Source organism: Trachinotus anak, unplaced genomic scaffold (genome assembly GCF_046630095.1).
Source record: "Trachinotus anak isolate AG129_WGS33_773 ecotype Australia unplaced genomic scaffold, CSIRO_AGI_Tana_v1 ptg000032l, whole genome shotgun sequence".
Taxonomy (NCBI): domain Eukaryota; kingdom Metazoa; phylum Chordata; class Actinopteri; order Carangiformes; family Carangidae; genus Trachinotus; species Trachinotus anak.
The window spans coordinates 9,850,565-9,870,000 of NW_027273883.1; the positions used below are offsets into that span (position 1 = coordinate 9,850,565).

The following is a 19,436-nucleotide window of genomic DNA, read 5'->3' on the forward strand; positions in this document are numbered from 1 at the left end:
TTTGTAACTTCACCCCACGTTACCGACTGAGCTAATTCAGTAGATTTCCCTTCTAAGACGAGCAGCTCACTCCGCTCTATCTCTCATTATCTGCTGCCTGTGCGTCAATCCAACTGCAGCCAGAGAAGAATACCTGTGCACCCTTTGAAGTCCAAGCCTGACTACAGTAAATTATTAGCTTGCCTTCAACACAGCTCCAGACCCTTAGGACACCCCCTGGCTGTTCCACAGTGGCTGCCATTACCTGTCCCTCCAGTTGCTGAGTACCTCTCATAGGGGTAAACAACAACTGTTACATCTCACGATCACACGATCTGAGTTAACCTTCCTACCCTCTGAGAGACACAGGATGTGGGTGAGTTTATGTAGGCCTATAACAATAGAGAGGGTGAGAGACAGAGAGGCAGAGAGCGACACAGCAACTCAGATTAAATAGCCAACATTCCTTTAAAAGGAAGAGAAGGTAGCCTTTGGGCTCAAGACAAGCCTACACTTGTAAAACACGGGGAGAGAGAGATGACAAGTGCAATGCTCCTCTAGTCTAGCAGAGCGTAACAGGAAGTGGCAGTGCCTGCTTCACATGGGGCCTCTGGGGTGCAGCGGCTGGCTGCGAACACGTCACAGTCTCCAAAAACCGCCAGCTGCAACGCCCTTGACACACACACACACACACACACACACATATGCATGCACACACGGCACCATATAATAATTAGCAAACCTATTCGTTATTAGCATTCATTGGAGTGTGAGTTTGAGTGTGAGTTTGCTTAGACAGAGCTCATGCTTTCAGACCAAAACCCCAGAGGAGTAAAAGTCATATAGAGGCACAAATAAGCCAAACTAGCCTAGAAACCTGACCAAAAAAAACTGTTGTTCTTCAGGGAGTGATTAATGAAAACATGACGGCTTACTGGCAAGCACTACCCACACTGTTCCAGCCTCCTATCTTTAGTTAATGACTGCATTGAGATAATGAAGCTGAACTAGATGTACAGTAATTGCAGTTTCCTGTGAGTGCAGGAAACTTGCCTATTCTGCACAGGCAATGTCCTCTGTTTCACAAGGCAAAAATCATCATAGGTAATCAATTATATGCAGACACTAATTATTGAACGCTGTCTGCACAGACAACCCCACTCTATATGCTCTATATGGGCTGATCTGATGAGTGAGTGGTAAAGGGAGAGAGGAGGGAGAGAGAAAACTGGGAGGGACTCCTGTCATACTGAGCAGCAAGATTGTAGCCTGCTTTCATGTTGTGCAAAAACAATGTTGACAAATGAATAAGAGGAAAGCAATGGGCTCGATCACCTAAGTCTGTAATCACACTGCCAAGTGCCTTTCTTTCAAATGGACACAGCTGGAAACAAACAAAAAGGACATTAAAGGGGGGGGGGGGGGGGGGGGGGGATACGAGCAGCTTCATATTGTACAGCTGTATTTTCCTTATGAGAAACAACCACTGTGCTCTTGTAATAAATTTCAGAAAGCTTCTCTTGCAAAGAAGTTACAAATACATAAAATTTCACAAGGTCACCAGCTATAAACTCGCAACTGACTACCAATCACACAGCATAACTCCCTTTGGGAACATTAAAGTGATTTGTAGTTTGGGATAAGACCTAAACGAGTCAACCCGTAAAATCTCAGATGGCTTTGCCAGAAAATATCTACACACGGTCCAACTCTGCTACCTGAAGTTGTTATATCCACCTAGCAGCTACTTCCATGCTCCTGACTAATACCCCAGTTTTCCCAATAGAGCTACAATTTGTCCCTGTGCTACAATAATTGACCAAAAATGTTCAATAAAACCGTGATTATTTTTATATAAATATAAGGAGGATGAGATGAGGTAAAGCCAACCGAGCACAGCATTCCTGTGTGTGGACGCTACCGTCTGCTGCTCGGGCTGTAGAGGTGTGGAGGAGGGGGTTGGTGAGGGGGGGGTAAGCCGTTTCTTTTGGTTTAACAAATACCCAATGGCGACTTTTAATATATCAAACAAAGCCATGAAAGTTCAGCCTCTTTATAAAGTCCGTCTGCAAAGTATTAAAATGATGTACTTACCCTTAAATTGAGAGAAAACGACAGACAGCGCGTCTAATAGGTTTCCTGTTCGAAAGTTGCCGTGTGTCAGTGGGAAAAAAACATTGTACGCGGAAGTACACATAAAAAAAAGCAGAGGGTGATCAGCAGACGGCGGCTGAAAAGCAAAGGTTTGGCGTTTCAAAATTATCCAGTGCAATGTGTCTGATGAGACGTAAACACTGGTAAAAAATATAACTTATAGCTTGTGTGTGTTTTACGGCTTCATTGTCATTTAAAAAAAAAAAAAAAAAAAAAGTAAACCGTCTAAACGGGTTGTTTCCGCACTGTGTTACACAGTAACCCGTCCCCATTGAGTTCACTGTGGTCCTGCATAATAAGTACGTTATAATTAGGCGCATTATACTTACGTCTGTGATTTATATGTGGTTAAAGTGACGTATTAGCATTTAAGGGATATTTAGCCAAGATATCCCAAAACGTTATGTGTGTTATTTCAACTTTATAAAACAGCACTGCTCTCACTGTTAAACGTTTTATTATCTAATTATGATTATTAGCCAAAATTAATAGATTAACTTAGAGGAACTCTGTTGCATAAACCTGATTTCTGTCACATCGTCAATATTAGGGTCCAAGAGCACAGCAGCAAACTGATCATTTGTTTTCTTCCTCAATTAGTCGATTATTTGTTCCTAAACAACTAAACTCAAATTATTCCACCTTTTAGGTTCTTTGTCATAGCTGAATCTGTTAGCTTTCACATGTTTGTAAATAAATTTCACACAGTATGGCGAAGCCAGTCTTGAGGAGATTCCAGCTGTTTAAGCAACATAAAGGAGCATCTGTGTGTCGTGAAATCAAGGCATCTGTTTGCAGAGTGGATTGCTCAAACCAAACTTCACTCTGTGCCTGGTCGCTGGCGGCTTCACTCCAACTCTGGGTTTCATACGCCCCCCTGTGGAGGAACATCGTCACGACCTGGGCCCTTCCCATCTGAACACTTACTGACTGTATTGATCTAATTTGACCTGCACTCTCAAATTAATATGACCCCGCAAAAAAAAAAAAAAAAAAAAAAAGCGTGCATATTGACTAGTTAGTAAAACCATAAGACTGTCATTGCTGGAGACTTAGCTCAGCCGTAGTTTCACTGATGACCATGGAAAAAAAAACAATCTCAACCCTTGCTCGATTTAAAAGCTGTTCTTGAGCTTTCAGTTATATTCAGTGACCCTCGTCAAAACCAGCTGTCATTGAGTTGAATCCGTTCAAATTTATATTTTATTCTGAAAGCTTTAACAAGTACTTGTCCATGTTGGCCCTTTCAGTTTTTGGATTGACACACTACTGCACACTCTGCTCTGTTATCTCCTTATTTAAGTCCAGGCGTGTAGTAGTAAAGAACTCAAACCTATGAGCATTTGAAAATTGGTAGAGAATGGCAAAGAAAACATTTATTATTCTGTGTTTGCAGTTACTGACAGTGTACAAACTACTACTGCTAAACTCTAACTGGAGCTATGGCAGACCGATTATGAACATAACAAAACATGGACCTCCACACATCTTCCTACTTCAGTTCTTCCTTTTAGAGTCAACCTGTCTGTTTTCCCCTTTAGGTTTGCTCCTCATGGTTTGGATCGTGCCATGACCCGGATCTAGTTGTCACATATTCTGAGTGGCTGCTATTGTAGGTGTTAAGTGACGCTGATGTGTGACTTAAGGACGTGAGGTTGTTTCATTTTCTGTGAGAAATACAGATATTCCCAGAAGAGGTCCTCTTTGTTCAAACTGTGCAGCTGTATTTGCGTGTTTTCAGACCTCATACTAGCCCTTACATATGCCTTCCACATGCACATATGTATGGCTGTACCTGGATGTTTTGTGTGGGTGTCTCTGGGTGTAGTGCACGACCACTTGGGAACAATAATAAAGTCTGTTTTTCCGTCGAGGTCTCACAGCTTTGACTTTAAATTGCTGTTCAGGTCATTTTTAGACAGGTGAACACGGTTCTACGGTCAGCAACAAACTGTTCTTTTTTTTTTACCTTAATTAGAAATATAATAACGCAACATATAAGAGTCCATCAGACTTTGTATAGATCGGTGTTCAAATAATAAAATACATGTGTCTATAGAGTTATGACACCTCACATCCGTCCTTGTAAAGTTTACATTCTCTCTTATGTCCATCAGTGTTGGTACAATTGTTTGTAATTTAATCTATAAATGATTCTTACTCTTATTATTGTCCTAATCTCTCTGTGGCTTGTCAAATGTTGAAATCAGAAAAGGTCCTTAAAACTGGAGAACAAGTTAAACACACAACTGAACAACAAAGAGTGACGAATCTCCTTATTGTTTATGACATAATTTCTAAATTCAATTATATTAAATTATAAAGTGATTTGATTCACTATTTATACCGCATTGTGTTTGAGACTGATTATTTAGTGCTGTGCTTTTCAAGTTATACACGTATATGACACCATCAGCTTAAGAATCTATATATTAATTTTAACATCAACTGTCTCAATTCAATTAATATTTTGTTAATCTGATTAAGTGGAAAAATGGGCTGTTTGTTGTGATCAAATCATACTTCTTAATTCTGATTTGTCATTGTAGCTCTAATGCTAATTATTTAATGTCTTTCTGGTATTCAATATTTGTAGGTTTGCAAAAGAAACTTTAGTTTTTGTTATCAAAACAAAGAAAGATCCTGAAATTTGTCAGATATTAGCAGTCACGTCTGGTTTATTTATATGGTATTTTACTAACTATGGGAGATATAAAGTGATCAGACAGAAAAATATAGTTTCATTCCAAATATTCTAAATATACTGTGGTGTCTGTGGTGAAAATATTAGCAAGGTTTGTTCACTGCTATGAATAGGTAAATATCTAAAAATGTGATGGGAAAGCTGTAATGAAGTTCAAAGAGAAATTTGATGGAAGAGCAACCTTCCCTTTCATTGCTCACCATGACACAATGAGTCAGTTTAACAAGCTCACAGTCAACAACAGTCCACTATCCAGAATAATGTTTATTGCTTTTGAAGATATTAATCTTTTTCTTCTTTTTTGCACTTTCAATTTTTCTTCTTTACAGTAAAACAAAGAGAGATGACAGGTAAAACCACTGCATTGTCATTTTTGGATGTGTACACACACATACACACACAAAGGAAACAGTATTTACAGCTGTTAGTCGGTGAAGTCCACATGGAGGTGACTGGAGGCCTTTCCTGTAGCAACTCAACAAACATAGAGCTTTACATTAACTTTACAATAGAGCTTTCACAACTAATCGTATACCGCCACTGTTTGACAAACCATAGGCTATAAAGGCTATGAAGCTGTACAATATGGTTTATTGTTCACTCTGTGCTGAGAAACTGGGCCGGAGAAAGGATGTTGGTCAGAAACAGATAAACAGTTTTTGAATATTTTTTTCCACTGTTAAATGTCCTTAAGCAAACCGAATTGCTCTGCTGCTGGCATGGACAAAAAGCATTGATTGAAAAATAATCAAAACAGATTTTTGGGGGAGGATTTAAAAAAGAAAATGCGAAGACCAATATTATTCACATTTGACTAATTACAGTACAGTTACACTGGGTGAATGCTAACTATAAAAATAAGTCTACCGGCATATATTTGAACCCAAAGGGTTTGTACGTTGGGCATCTGGCAAAAATGACCAAAGGGCACAATTAACTGGGGTTGAGAAAATCAGAGACAATTCCCAGTGTGACCTCTGTCCTCATCATAGAAAAACATCTTCAGAGTGCAGATCTTCTGCCATTAATAATTTAAACTTTGATACACCTAAGCTTATAATTTTTCCAACATGTTTAAATACTGAATTAAATCACAACAATACAGCTAAATCTTATCATAGTGAATAATAATTAAATGTAATGTACACCATATTAAAATATATACACAGAAATATCCATACAAATTTCTAGATTGGCCCAGCTCCCTCTGCTCTTTTTTTCTTTCCTTTTAGAAAATGTGCAGGAAATACTTGAACCACAGGACAAAATAAATATTCACGGACTACCACAGTTAGCACTATTAGAAATATGGATTTGTAACATTTAAATTAACCTGCAAGAAATGGTATCATATAAAAGTGCAAAATAAACTTAGGGGCAACAGTTTCAAGCACAGGACCACGGAGATGAGACGCTCTCTCTGAGGGAGATGTTGCTTGAAAGGACCACTAGGTGGCAGTATTTGACTATGTCTCAAAAGTCACACTGATTAATACTGTATATATAGTCCAAATCTCAAGAATTACAGTACAAATCTGTAAAATTGGATCGATCTGGGCATTATTTGTTCTTCTGTTCCGTTAGTGTGAGGATGTTGTTTGTTAATGTTTGGCCATGGCAGGCATTGCTGTGTTGTAATTTACTACCTCACTGCCTTCTATCATAGCTCGGCTGTGGACAGCAAATTGTAGAGTACTGCTGGCAACGTGTAAACAAGTCTGCAAACCATGGAGCGATCATTTAGTGTGAGAGATCAAAACAGAAAGGATAGGATGGTGACACAGACAGCGATACCCTTAAAACTGTACGCCCCATATGTTCTGAGATGGGTAAGTCGGTAGCGTAATGGACTGTAGGCAAGTAAAAACTTACACAGCAAACAGGGAAACAGTAATTTTAGGAGTAAAGAGCATAACTGCCTTTCCTGCAAAAAGCGTCTATCAAGACTGATGGGAGAGTTGATCATTTAAAGCAGAAAAGTGTTGCAGAGAAATGAAAGGAGAGAAGAAGAGAGTTATCAGAGCATAGACTGGCAAGATGGTGCATGCAGGAGGAAATGTATTAGCTGTGTATCATTTTGAGAGTCTCTGTCTCCCTGTGTCTTTCATGCAGAGCCATGGAGGGGGAAAGTGATGGAGCCAGGGACGGCGGAGGAGGAGTGATGGGAATCAGGCTCTTCAGAGGATGCGGGGACACTGGCGGAGGGAGTGAGGAGATGGGTGGCAGCACGCTCCCTTTCTTTCCATCCAACACAATCTGTGATCGGTTCGCCAGGCTGGAATCCTTCCTGATGCCAAATTCATGCTCGTTTTCATTCTCCGAGCTGCAGTCGCTCAGATCTGTGATCTCCAGGTCTGAGTCCGACTCCGGGTCCTGCTTCACCCCCCCTCTCCTCTCTGTGGGGCTCTGTCGGTCTGTCCCAGTCCCAGCTCCAAGCCCGACCGCACCCAGCCCAAGACTCAGCCCTGTGCCTGGAGGATTGGTCTCCGCCCTTTCACTTTCCCCAAGTGTTGCCCCGTTGCCAATGTCCGTCCGACCCAGCGACAGGCTCCCTGGGTAAGGTGGCAGGCAGAGTCTGGCTGGCTGACCACCCGCTGTGCCGTTCGTCCCTGCAGTTTGCCCCGCTGCTCCCCTCTCACCCCCACCTGCCTCCCCTGGGGGGAGCAGGGAGGAGAAGGGGTGAGGCAGCTGGGAAAGGCTGCTCTGCAAAGGGTTGGGGTAAAACTGGGAGGGGTAGAGGGAGCCAGGGGGCAGTTTGGGGCAGTTATTGAGAGAGAAGGCCCCTGGGAGGTAGGGGTTGAAGCCCCAGGGGTAGTCAAAGGGTGGGTTGCGAGGGTAAGGGCCCAGCAGGGACGGGGGTTTGGAGTAGCATGGTGCACCTAGGACAGAGAAAATCCAGAGATGGAGGTTAGTACTCAGAAGGGCCAAAGGTTTCTTGACATACAACATCCAAGAATGTTCACTAATTATGCTCAGCGGTATTAGCAATTCTAATCAGAAGCCACAGGGGCCAATTCTGGCACGGTTGCTTTCAACAAAAATCTGATGGTTCATTTATGCATGCCAGTACTGTGTAGTACACCCACTTCACACTGCTGCGAACCAGATGTGATCACAAAGATTCTGCACTGCAGTAAAAAATAAAGAATAAAGCAACTAATCAAGCACAGTTTACATCTTCCAAACGGTGTGTTATTCCAGTATGTTAAAGAGGAAGTGTTTGGAGACATGCTGCTGCTGTTCTGACTGCACATAAACACAGTGGGGACAGTCACTTTGTTGAAAAATCTATTGGAGAAATAATAAAGAATGCATTAGCAGACTAGTCTGTGTACTTCCAGAGGTTAAATAACTGACAGGAAGAAAACTTGTAAACTGTCAATCTCTTGTCACCCCCCCCGCCCGTGTTTTGAGATGTCATTGTATCATTTCAGATTAAGCTAAATCCTTAAGGTGTAGCAAATTAAATACTGCACCATATTTCAATTAAGTTCCTTGTAAGCATCACTTCATAACAGAAAAAGGGGGTAAATTTGAGGTGATGCTGGAATTTAATTTTAATGAACAAACAAAAGCATTGCCTCTCAACCCTACTGTACTTCCTTCCAACTGACAACCAACTCAAAGATTCTCCCTCTCTGCTGCGCCCTCCATCTCTCCCAGTCTTCCTCACACTCTCTCTCTCTCTTTCACTCTGTTATTTACTATGCAGGGCTAATTTGACAGTGGTGAAGTCTCTGCGTGCTGGGCCAGGAGTAGCTGGCAGACACATGAATATTGAATCAGTCAGGCAGGCCTCACTTGCTTATGAAAACACAGTAATGGGCGCCCACAGGCCACAAACTGAAGCCTGCACCCTCAATTAGGGCCTTCCTGCCTGGGAAGGGATTAGGACAGCGGGGACACATGGGAGGGAGAGGAGGGTGAGAAGGGAAGAAGGGGGGAATAGGACCTGAGGACAAACAGAGTGGGGAGGGAGAAGAAGTGAGGGGTAGGAGGGGGGGTGGGAGGGAGGCAGGGGGGGGGTTTGCAGGTTGTGTGATGAGGAGTGCATGTGTGTGAGCAGATCTGTTTACATGCTACCTCTCTCTAGCGCTGCACATTAGTCGCGCACATTCTGATGCACGTATATTCAGAGCGTGCGGGAAAAACAAACAAAGGCAGATGCATTAACACACGTACAGTGCATACTGTCAACCACGTAAACGTGCACAAATCGTGCAGGGAAAAGAGGAGGACAAAATGCGAACAATCGCACTGAAAGGGCGGGTGACTTCTCCAGCCTTTGACTTGTTTCTTACCACCGCTGATGTGCATAATTCACAAGCTAACCTGGCCTCTCTCACCTGAAGCACAGCCTCACTGCGGGGTGCGCTGGGACAGCCATCTCTCTTATTTCCTTTAACAATAAATGCTCAAGCCTCCCTATATCCTCAATCGCCTCTCTGCTCTCCTGCTTCCCCTCTACCTTCTCCTCCTCCCTTTGTTTAAGGAGGTCTACTTTCTGTGTACACACTGCCTACACACCCTCTGTACAAGCTGTCTTTTTCCTCATGAAGACGCCTTTGTCTCCGGGATACTAAAAGATTCCTGTTTTTGCTCTGGCAACCTAAAGTTTTTGACAAAGTTTTCTCCTTCTATCGGCTCACCTGAACTGAGGAAAGGGAATGTGTCCAGCCTCAGCTTGTCTCCTTCAGGCCCTGGTGCTGTGGTCCCTCGATCAAACAGGGATGTTCCTCTGCCGGAGTCTGGCAAACGGGGAAACAGGGACTGTATGGCCTGAGCAACAAGGAGGGAGATTAAAGAAAAAGAGAGCGGAAAAAGGTTTAAAAAATGAGTGTGTGCCATGAAAATAACTTCCTAAATAAAGCACATGTATTCCTACAAATCCGACCTTATGGCGCTGCTGTGTTAGGAGTGGAGTAAAGTCACATGTTGACAGCAGCACCCTGCAGAGTGTGATGCAAACAGTGACACAGTCGCAGCAAGGACAGGATAAAAATGGGTGCCATGGGAGTCGGGGTATAAAGGGAGGTAGGAGGACGCAGAGGCTCAGAGACTCAAAGGCAGGAAGAGTACAGAGTCAAATGGGGACCAGCGATTAAGAGTGTGGGCACAAAGGATAAATGACAAGAAAAGAGAAAGGGATTGTGGGCCAGTTTGTGTGAAGGGACACAGGACGAATAGGACTGCCCTACATCCATTCAGGATGTGGGGCAGCTGTGAGTGTGTATGTGTGTCGATGTGTAAAATACGTGAAGGAGAAGGAGACAAGGTAAAAAAAAAAAAAAAAAGAAAATAAATGGAACAGTTGAATCTCAGGAATCAAGGGGACAAAGGGGGATTTTTTTCCCCTTGCAGGACTGTGGATCAATAGTATTTCTCACCCCACAGCCCCAAGTTTGAAAGGCGAGACTGTACTCCCAAGCTGCGAGATCTGCGTTGCTTAACAAACCGCATTAATGACCCGCCATTGATCTGATCTGACGCGACCCCTTTGCTTTCTATTTCTTTCATTTTCAATCGATGACAGATGGATACGCCATCGGAGACGGGGATGAGAGAAGGAGGGGATAACGTCTTCTTTTGTTTTAAGGACAAGTTAAAACCGTCCCCCTCCACTGTCGCCTTCAGAGTGTGCGTCTCCTTATCCCATCTTAAGGATGGCACAGACAAATGATGGATGATTCTGTCTTACTGTACTTTCAAGTTATGTGCACTTTCTAGGACATTAGTTGCTTGAAATAAAATTATCTGCACACTAGCACTTAAATCAAAGTAAAAAAAAATAGAGTCTTCTGAAACAATTTGTATGTCCATAATTTAGCGTAGAAACATGAAATGGATTTGTTCATTGTTTTATTTTCTATAAATATCTGATCGCTTCAATAAACCTGCGAGTAAAATCATTATTTTTGAACTAAATTATAACATTTTTGTTCCTGCTTCCCTCTTTCTGGGTTCGGATACAATTTATCTCTGTAAAAATTTTACAATCTCACAGGGCAAATAATAAGTGAGTTGTATTCTATTACGATCACCATTAGAGATCGTGAATAAAAGATAGATATGGTGAATACCACAAATCCTCTTGTTCAAAATCAAATGCACAGCAGGGGCCTGAGAAATACAACAGCAAAATAACTAAAGAGAAATGGATTTCAGTTACCTGAATTAAATCACTATTAATAAAAAAAAAGAATTGTGTGTCCTGCCAATTCTCCTTTTACTTTCTGTGTGGCAGGTTTCTCCTCTTTTTATTCCCTGTGTATTTAAATACCTTTCTTTAATTATTACCTGCCACAGAGAAAAGAAATATGGATATAGTTTAAATTTCAGTCTGTATAAGTCTCATTTCTCGAAAATGTGTCAGACTATAAATATATGTTCATTTTCTTTGCATTTTTTATATCACATAATATACCAAAATATATCCCTCCACTCTCTCCCAGTCCCTCCATCCTACCCTTCGTACCTCTGGGGTGCAGTCTGGTGCGGTGGAGCCACCATTGAAGTGATTCTGGGCCAGAAAGAAGGGAGAGTTGGCCATGTCCAGGATGGGGTAGTTCACCAGCACGACCTTACTGAAGTTAAACTTGTACGTGAAACGTTTCCCTTTGGTTTTGTGCAAAATGCGCTTGTTGTAGTAATACCTGCAAAGGAGGAGGACAGCATATCGAAGCAGGGATGGAGTGAGGGGATAAAAGATAAAGGAAAAGGGAAGAGGAAAAGGAAAAGAGGAGAGGAGGATTAATACAATGCTCACATCAAGGTTTTGTATTTCATCACCAACAGAAGAGAATAAGTAAACAACTTCAGCGCTGTGGGGCGAGAGCTATGCTGATTTCCCACTGTTTTTATTCAACTCCTCCTTCCTCAAATCAATTCATGTCTGACTGCCTTGATTCAACACAATATGCTCCTGTAGAGGGAAATTTTATTCAGCTTTTAACAGACAAAAAGTCAAAAAGCCAAACCCCTTCAAGTTTCTGAAACCCTTAACATGCAGTGAACTACAGAACAAAACAACAAAATAAAATAATCCTTTCATCATGCACAGGACTATTTATCATTTTGAGAAATTAGAAAAAAGGTGTAGTTCTACTGAGCAAAAAAATTGATTTTATTCAGAAACATTTTTCACTGTTAAAGTGAAAATAATAATCTAAATAATTGATGAGAGGTATCAAAAGAATTGTGTTATTGTTTTCACTCTGGTATTTAATTTGAATCATCTCTGAAACTGTCATGTAAATGTACATGACGATGAGAAAGGGTCACTGTTTCCAACAGCAAAGCACATTTACAAAGAGGTGGGACAAGAGAAGTCTCCACGGTAACGACCTCAGGTGTCTCCCACTGGGCATGTCGAGCCGTCGTCATGCCAGTTTCCTGTGCCACCCACTGAGGTGTCACAGTGTTCAGTATGCCAGGATGCCAGGCTGATCGGCAGTGAAGGCAAAACATGGAGCCATCTGGTTCAGGTGAAGGAGCTGAGTGCTCAGGTGGGGATTAAAGGGAAGCGTGTGGGCACGGGCGGGGGGGGGGGGGGGGGGATGCTGCAAACTGAAAAACCAGCGGATGTTTTATTGTGAGATAGTATAAATCTCAAACACCGTTTATTTGAGTGCTTAGATTTTTTTTTTTTTTCCCGTTAAAGTGACCACAGAAAGTGCATTAAACACAGAACCCATTAGACAACCTCAGCATTAAACACCGGTGAGCAGCACCTCATTATGCAGGCGCATTATATCAACAAACACAGCAGCATGTACGTATCAGCATGTATCCACAGTGGCTGCACTCAGTGCAATGATGTGTATGTGTTTTGCTATGCGTGGCAATTGTGCCGTGGCCCTTAATTGAGCAATTAAGTAAGGCTAATTAAGAAGGCTAATTGTGGCCCCAGCCAATTCATAACAATTAGACTCTGACGACAGCCCCCATTAAAAAGAGGCCAAAGGAAAGCAGAGGGAGGGGGGGTTGGGGTAGGAGACCAAGTTAGGGTAGCTAGTATTTGCATAAGTAAACTGCATGTGTGGTTGGGGGTGTAAAATGTTGAAGGTATGGAGTGTGAACTGTATTGTTTTAATCGCCATCGGCAAGTTCTGTGAGCAGTTTCCCTGTTCTGAAGATGAAGTCCAGGCAATTTCAGACTTGGGCTTAATTTTGAAATCCCTATTGAATTTTTTATTTGGCAGCTCAATGGTGAACTTTCCATTAGGATGTCCACAGATAAGGAGAAATTGAGGGTATTGACGTTCTCTAGGAAAAGTCCCACCTTTATCTTTCCATCTTTAGCAAAATGGAAAAGCGACGCGCAAGTGAGGACTCAGCCACAGAAGAGTAAACAATTTATGTAAACCGTGGGTTGATGAACATTTATCTGTGACCATCACTGTTTGACATTCAACACGTCATGCACAAACACGTGCACAGACCCCAAACACACCAGCGTAACACTGTTTTCCTGTCATACCTCAGTGCCCTGCTCAGCTTGTCATAGTTCATGTGAGGTTTGCATTTCCTTATCCCCCACAGTCGGGCCACCTCGTCTGGATCCTTGATGACAAACTCGCCATAGTCCCCCTGCCAGGCGATCACCCCCTGATACTCCTCCTTCTGCAGCAGCTCCAGGATGAAGTGCCATAGCTGGATCTGTCTGGAGCCGGGGCTCGATTCGGGCTTGTAGGCCCAGTCTGGGAAAGCGAACCCTGGGCAGAGGGAGCGGGAAAGAGAGGAGGGTGAGGTTAGGGCCTGTCGTTTGTCCCGCTGCTCGCTAGGCAGTGGGGGCTTGGGGTGTGAGTTTATGTGTGTGTGGTGGTGGTGGTGGTGGGGGGTTTGTTGCTGTCTGAATGACTGATGAGTGATGGAGGTGAGGGATGATGTGTTTAATATCACAGCGCGTGCCTTGAGCAATGTTAGTCTGCACTAATGCCCTCTAGCCTCAACAGATTGGTCAGTGGGATGATGACAGCTCGCTGGGAGAGGTCTGATTGATGCTGCTCGGGTCTGAATTCTAAAAGCCGACTGTATGCACATCACTGATGGAGTTAAGTAGCTTTTTGACTCATCCCAAAGTGAATCTGGCACTAACTAGCCTTGTAAAACCATTAGACATACAACCAATTACCACCAGAGGCTCAATTTGTTTAGCAATGTGCGTGTGTATGGCTAATCTTTTTAGATGAATTTTAACGTGTGATTCTGATGATGATGGTGATGTTTGTGAAGTTTTATCAGAACTATATTTGCTTGTTTTGGTTGTCTGGTTTTAACCAATTTACACACATGACCTGGGTCTAGATTAAAAGAAATGTTTAAAGATTTATGCTCTTTCACTGTTTTTTTGTTTTTTTTGTTTTTTTTTTTAATAAAAACTCTAATCAGACATCAAGCAGACCTGACACAACAACACAAGGTCAAAATTACATCTCCCACTTCTGGTAATCTGAGCATGATGAGCAGCACAAACCTGGCGTCCAGAGGGCGGGCACCGGGGGAAGCAGCAGATCACTGACGCAGTTACAGTCCATACCTCCACAACACCTGTGACAAAACAAAGAGATGGCACAGAGGGGAAGGAAAGTCAGTCAAACAATGATTAGCTGACTTGACATGAAATGGCATTTCTTAGAAAATGATTTGCTAAAAGCCAGAGTCAGCTACACAGCAGGTTTATTTTAGTGAGCTGACGTTGAAGTTGAAGAGCAGAAACTTTGTTGAAAACTGAGGTATTGCATAAGGGTCTAAAGACACAACATGAGTTCAGAAACATACCTTAAATCAATGTGAAATATGGCAAGGTTGTGTTTCATATGATTTTGGTAGAGAGCAGGTGTTTGATGGATGTAATCTTGTGTGGCTAACCGATGCTGTGTCTGATGCAACAGGGTGGACATCCCTATAGTGCATTTATGAACAGGAGGAGTTAAATAGGCTTTTGAAGTTGAGCCATACCATCCATTAAAAACGGGATTGTTTTTAATATATAATATTGCTTGGTTATTCCAGAGCGGAGTTTGTAGTAGTCGTCAAAAATCTCTAAATTGTGTTCAGGTACACAACCACTAAGGGTTAGTTTAATGGTCTCTCTGAATAGAAAAGACTTTGCTTGTTATGTGATTTAGGTGAGAAAGAAAATTATGTCCATTTTAGTTTTTACTCATGATGATTTAAGGGCTATACTTCACGTCAAATATCTTTTATCTGATGACTTTTTCTGGTTGCATAATTATAAAAGATTTGAGTTGTGTTTCACGATAGTAGCCATTTTTGTGACAGCGAAGACGGTTCAAAGTAAGTTCTTGCAGATGTAAGAAGTCATGTACTTTACTGATGAAACAGTATATTTATTATATTATTATTCACATATGTGTATATTATTTCTATTGTTTTACGAGGTCATGTTTTCTGAGTACTTGTATACTGAAAAATATGTAATTACTTAAGTAAAAGTAACAATATAAGCAAAAGTAAAAGTATGAACACATCATCAAATATATGTACTTCAAGTTTAAAAACTATAATCATTCATTATGCAGGCAAAATGTAACTTACCCACGCTAGTTACAGGCTATATTATATTTTTTGATTATTACAGGTGATGCATAAATGTGTTATTGCTATGGTTGGTTGAGGTGAGGCGAAATCTAGCTTCATATGCTGTTGGGTAGTTGATCTATAACAATGCATAATATTTTACAAGCTTTGAATGTAAAATCTTGATCTGCAAAGTAACTAGTTAAAACAATTTTCCTCTGATATGTAGTGGACATATGAAATAGAAATAGAAATTTCATACAGGGCAAATACCTCAAAACTGTACAAATACAGTACTTGGGAAAATGTACTTAGCTTTCTTGTAGTTTTTAAACAACATCACAAAAAGGAAAGAAAAAAACAGAAATCTGCTTCAGGTTATATAATATTATCATGTGAAAGTAAAAGAAAAACAAATATACTGATGTGCAGTGAACATTCATGAGGCAACAGTGATTAACTTTTCTCTCTGACAATAAAAACAAACTCAGATCCGCAAGAACTCAGATATTTTGTTTTTCTTTTATTTGCTAACAAGTGATCTGAACGCTCCGTGAACAATAGTGTGTGCATGTGTGATTGAGGGGCGGGTACGGTTGCTTTATTAAATGGCAGCTAATAACGATAACGTCTGCTCGATAAATGCATATAGACGTCTGCTGACAGGAGACGGTGAGGAGATTTCAGCGTTTCCATGACGAGAGAGGGGACTATGAGACGGGATCTAGTTTGGATATCACAGTTTCATCAGGGTTGTTTTACAAAGCTCAGATGGAAGAGATGCCCTGCTGCTACACTGGTATCTTTAATACTGGCCTCTCTATCTCTCCCTTCACTCTCTGCCTCTATTTAATTATGCTCTGTGAATTTTGGATTTTCCCTCCAGCATTGAAATGGAACGTGAATTATTAAGGTGTGTTTGTATAAATTATTATTGCTAACTCCAGGCATTTCTCTCTCTCTCTCTCCCTCTCACTCTCTGACCGACCCTCTCTTTCTATCCATCTCTCGTTCGCTCTCACCCTGCTTCTAGCCTTTGGATTGTGGCCCCTCTCGCTCTCTCCTCCCTCTCTTCATCTTTCTTGTTTTCAAGCCGCTCCTTCTGTCTTCAAATATAGAGTTGGCATTCATCCTATCTCACTCACGTATTTTTTCCCTCCCTATCATTCATGTTATCATTCCTTTTTTTCCATCTTTTTCTCTCTGTGTCTTGAGTCTCTGCCTGCACTCACTTTCCCATAATGAGACAAAGTTATCATAAGGGTTCAAATGACAGCCGTAACTCATATGTTCACACAAAGCTACTCACTTTCAAGTGGGATTTTTCACAAAACTACCCTACATGTAGGCTGTAGCAGAGATCACTTTGTATTCACCGTACTGCTCGTCATTCATCGGCCCTCGCACAATTAGAAACGGCTCCATTTCAAAATGTACACATTTCCATTAATATGCTGATATCTACCCTGCTCGTCTGACTGAAGGCCTCTGCAGAGATTGGTGTGAGGCTTTAAAAAATAAGATATTCTTTGTGTTTGAGGTAGTAATCTATAAGTTTCCTGTTCCCTGTGGGTACAGGTCATGAGTAGTGCATCATCTCTTTCATTTTCCATATTCTCGCGGTCCACAGCATGTATAAGTCTCCTCTGAGGATGATATATATGTGTGCTCCTATCTGTCAGGGTCTCTCCAGCTACCTCTCATACCACCTACACAACGCCTGAAATCTATACCCATCCTCCCTTTTCCGATCCAACAGCATATCTATACAGGTGAATCCTCCTTTCCTCTTTCCCACCTCCTTCCTATTCACACACACCTATCCACCGTCTTCTCCCCCTCCCTCCCTCCCTCCCTCCCACCCCACCCATCTCCTTTTTCTCTCCCTCTCTCTTGCTCTGTGTGTTTTGCTTCGGCGCAGTAATTTTCCGTTTGATTTCGGAGGTAATGCATTTTTTACAAATCAAAGAGGAAGCCAGGCTGCCCCCCCCCCACCCTCCCCTCCCCTCCCCATCTCCACCTCCTCCTCCCCTCCCTGTCTCCCTCCCTCCCTCCCTTCTCCTCCTCCTCTTCTTTCCCTCCCTCCCTAGTCTCCCATCCTCGCCCCCCTCGGCCCCCCAGGCCAGAGAGGAGATAAAGGAGCCCCCATCATTTCCTTGTTAGTTTTGATTTGGGCAGCGCAGGGCTTTCAAGTTCCCCCCATCACCCCCAGAAACATTATAACTAGCAGCCCAGGGAATACTCTTCCTCATACGCACACACTCTTACACACACATGCATGCACAGACTGTCAGATACAGACGCTCACAGATTGTAATGGATTGTACATGCACAGTAAACACACAGACTCAAGCAGATATGGCACAAATACGCAGGTATTCAGGTAGCCGACACACACACACACACACACACACACAGTGAGGAGCAGCACACAAAATAAGACATGGAGCCCATAGATATTGACTAAATCAATATAGACACACTAACACCCATCTCACCAAGCTGAAAGACAGAATGCACTTTGTTTACTAAAGATGCTGGTGCACTGATAGAGCACAGAGATGTGTGAAGACAAAAACACACTTTATTTTGAGTGGACACAACAGGCCAAACAAAAGGACCTCTCTCCCACAAAAGGCCACCCGTAAACCCCAGTGTGGATGATGGATCACACAGCTATCAGTGACAATAGTTAACACATACAATAGGGGCACAGAGTTACTGTACACAATCACATCTTAACAAGAGCACATTCACCGCTCAAAGGGAACCTCAGTTGTGCTCCTCCACAAGCAGGAAAGTGTAGGCCTGGACTAGTTTTAGCAAACAGACCATTACTGCTGCAAACCCTCAGGTGTGTTGATGAGTCAGAGGCTTTTGATAATTCAGTCAACCGTTGAAAGAGTGTGCCGGGTTTTAGGGACAGGGTTTTCTTATGTCTTTAGGACACTACAAAGATGGAAGGATTCACACACTTATACTCGATCAAGGATGGTCAAGGCTGAAAGGTGATTGTGCTTTTGCTGTTCTGCTGCAACTTTCAAACAGCCTCCCGCAAAGTCTCAGAGAGGCTACATCAGTTCACATCTTTAAAAACCATCTTTAAAGCCGCAATAACAGATTTTTTTTTTTTTTTTTTTTGACCACTTGGGCGCAGTGTAAACAGGCTGCAAATACAATATTGACATATTATCACCATGAAGTTGATATGGTAAACTTGTTAGCCCACAGTTGCTTATTTACACAACCAGCAGACACAGAGCAACATCATAATTCGTTTGGAGTCTTGTTTCAGGCCTCTTGGTGAAACTAAGACCAATACTTTTTCTTCACTGACTCCCAAGCAAAATATATGTTTTTTAGCTGCTAAATGTTCCACTTTATTCATAAGCTATTCCCTAACTTTTGCCTCTCTGTGTTGTTCGGTGCTAGATAACATTTTTATTTTTTGCTGAGAAAAACTGCCTGCTGTGGCTATGAACAACACTGATGAGTGGACCAAAACAGTAAAGTTGTGGGTTGAGAACCAAAACAATGAGCTGAAAGATGCTAAAACACTCCACAGAGAGAGATGGGAACTGCATAGTTGGATGATAATTTTCTGTGAATTTGTTGTGACAAGTGACCCCTTTCACCCCTTCTAGTTTTTTATTTTATTCTAAAGTTTTTGTTGTCTGGGCTCTTTGTCTCCTTGCTTCTTTAAGTAGCTGTCTCCTTTCTTTACTTTGTAAAGCACTATGTAACTTCTGTTTTGGAAAGTGTTGGATAGAAATACAGTTTTTGCAGACTTGTTGTATTACAGTCACATTTGTATTAGTTTCATTAGAGTCACATAAACTCGCCTGATTTGGAAAAAACCTGCTGAGATAATAGAAGAAGAACAAAGTTTAACCCGTAATAAGGATAAAGTCAGAGATAGGGGTCTTCAAAAAATGTGGAACATCATGTCAAAGGAACATAATTAGGTCAGTGAGTCTGGTTTGTAGCACAACAAAATATTGTTCAAGCAAAATTCAAAGTATTTTAAGGATGAGATTTTGGTGGGTTTCAGGTCTTT

The 19,436-nt window shown here is 41.9% G+C and overlaps 2 protein-coding genes across 12 annotated transcripts in view; both read right to left on the reverse strand.

Annotated features, from left to right (window-relative positions):
• arhgef1 (Rho guanine nucleotide exchange factor (GEF) 1) overlaps window positions 1-2,207 on the reverse strand; it is a 41,735-nt gene extending 39,528 nt beyond the window's left edge. For 4 of the 10 annotated variants that reach the window (XM_071470240.1, XM_071470242.1, XM_071470241.1 and 1 more), the window contains exon 1: window positions 2,074-2,161. The gene's annotated coding sequence lies outside the window, so the exon portion shown is untranslated. Of the gene's footprint in view, window positions 1-2,073 lie in introns of all 10 variants that reach the window. The other 6 variants (XM_071470249.1, XM_071470248.1, XM_071470243.1 and 3 more) reach the window with 3 other exon arrangements.
• Window positions 2,208-5,083: 2,876 nt separating this feature from the next.
• Window positions 5,084-19,436, reverse strand: part of erfl1 (Ets2 repressor factor like 1) — a 37,719-nt gene continuing 23,366 nt past the window's right edge. Inside the window, exons 2-6 of one of the 2 annotated variants that reach the window (XM_071470609.1) lie at window positions 14,313-14,386; window positions 13,317-13,551; window positions 11,313-11,490; window positions 9,487-9,616; window positions 5,084-7,716 (exon numbers count right to left, since the gene is read on the reverse strand). In XM_071470609.1, coding sequence (XP_071326710.1) covers window positions 6,899-7,716; window positions 9,487-9,616; window positions 11,313-11,490; window positions 13,317-13,551; window positions 14,313-14,373 — 1,422 coding nt within the window. In that variant the 5' untranslated portion in view covers window positions 14,374-14,386 and the 3' untranslated portion in view covers window positions 5,084-6,898. The remainder of the gene's footprint in view (window positions 7,717-9,486; window positions 9,617-11,312; window positions 11,491-13,316; window positions 13,552-14,312; window positions 14,387-19,436) is intronic. The other variant, XM_071470610.1, reaches the window with a different exon arrangement.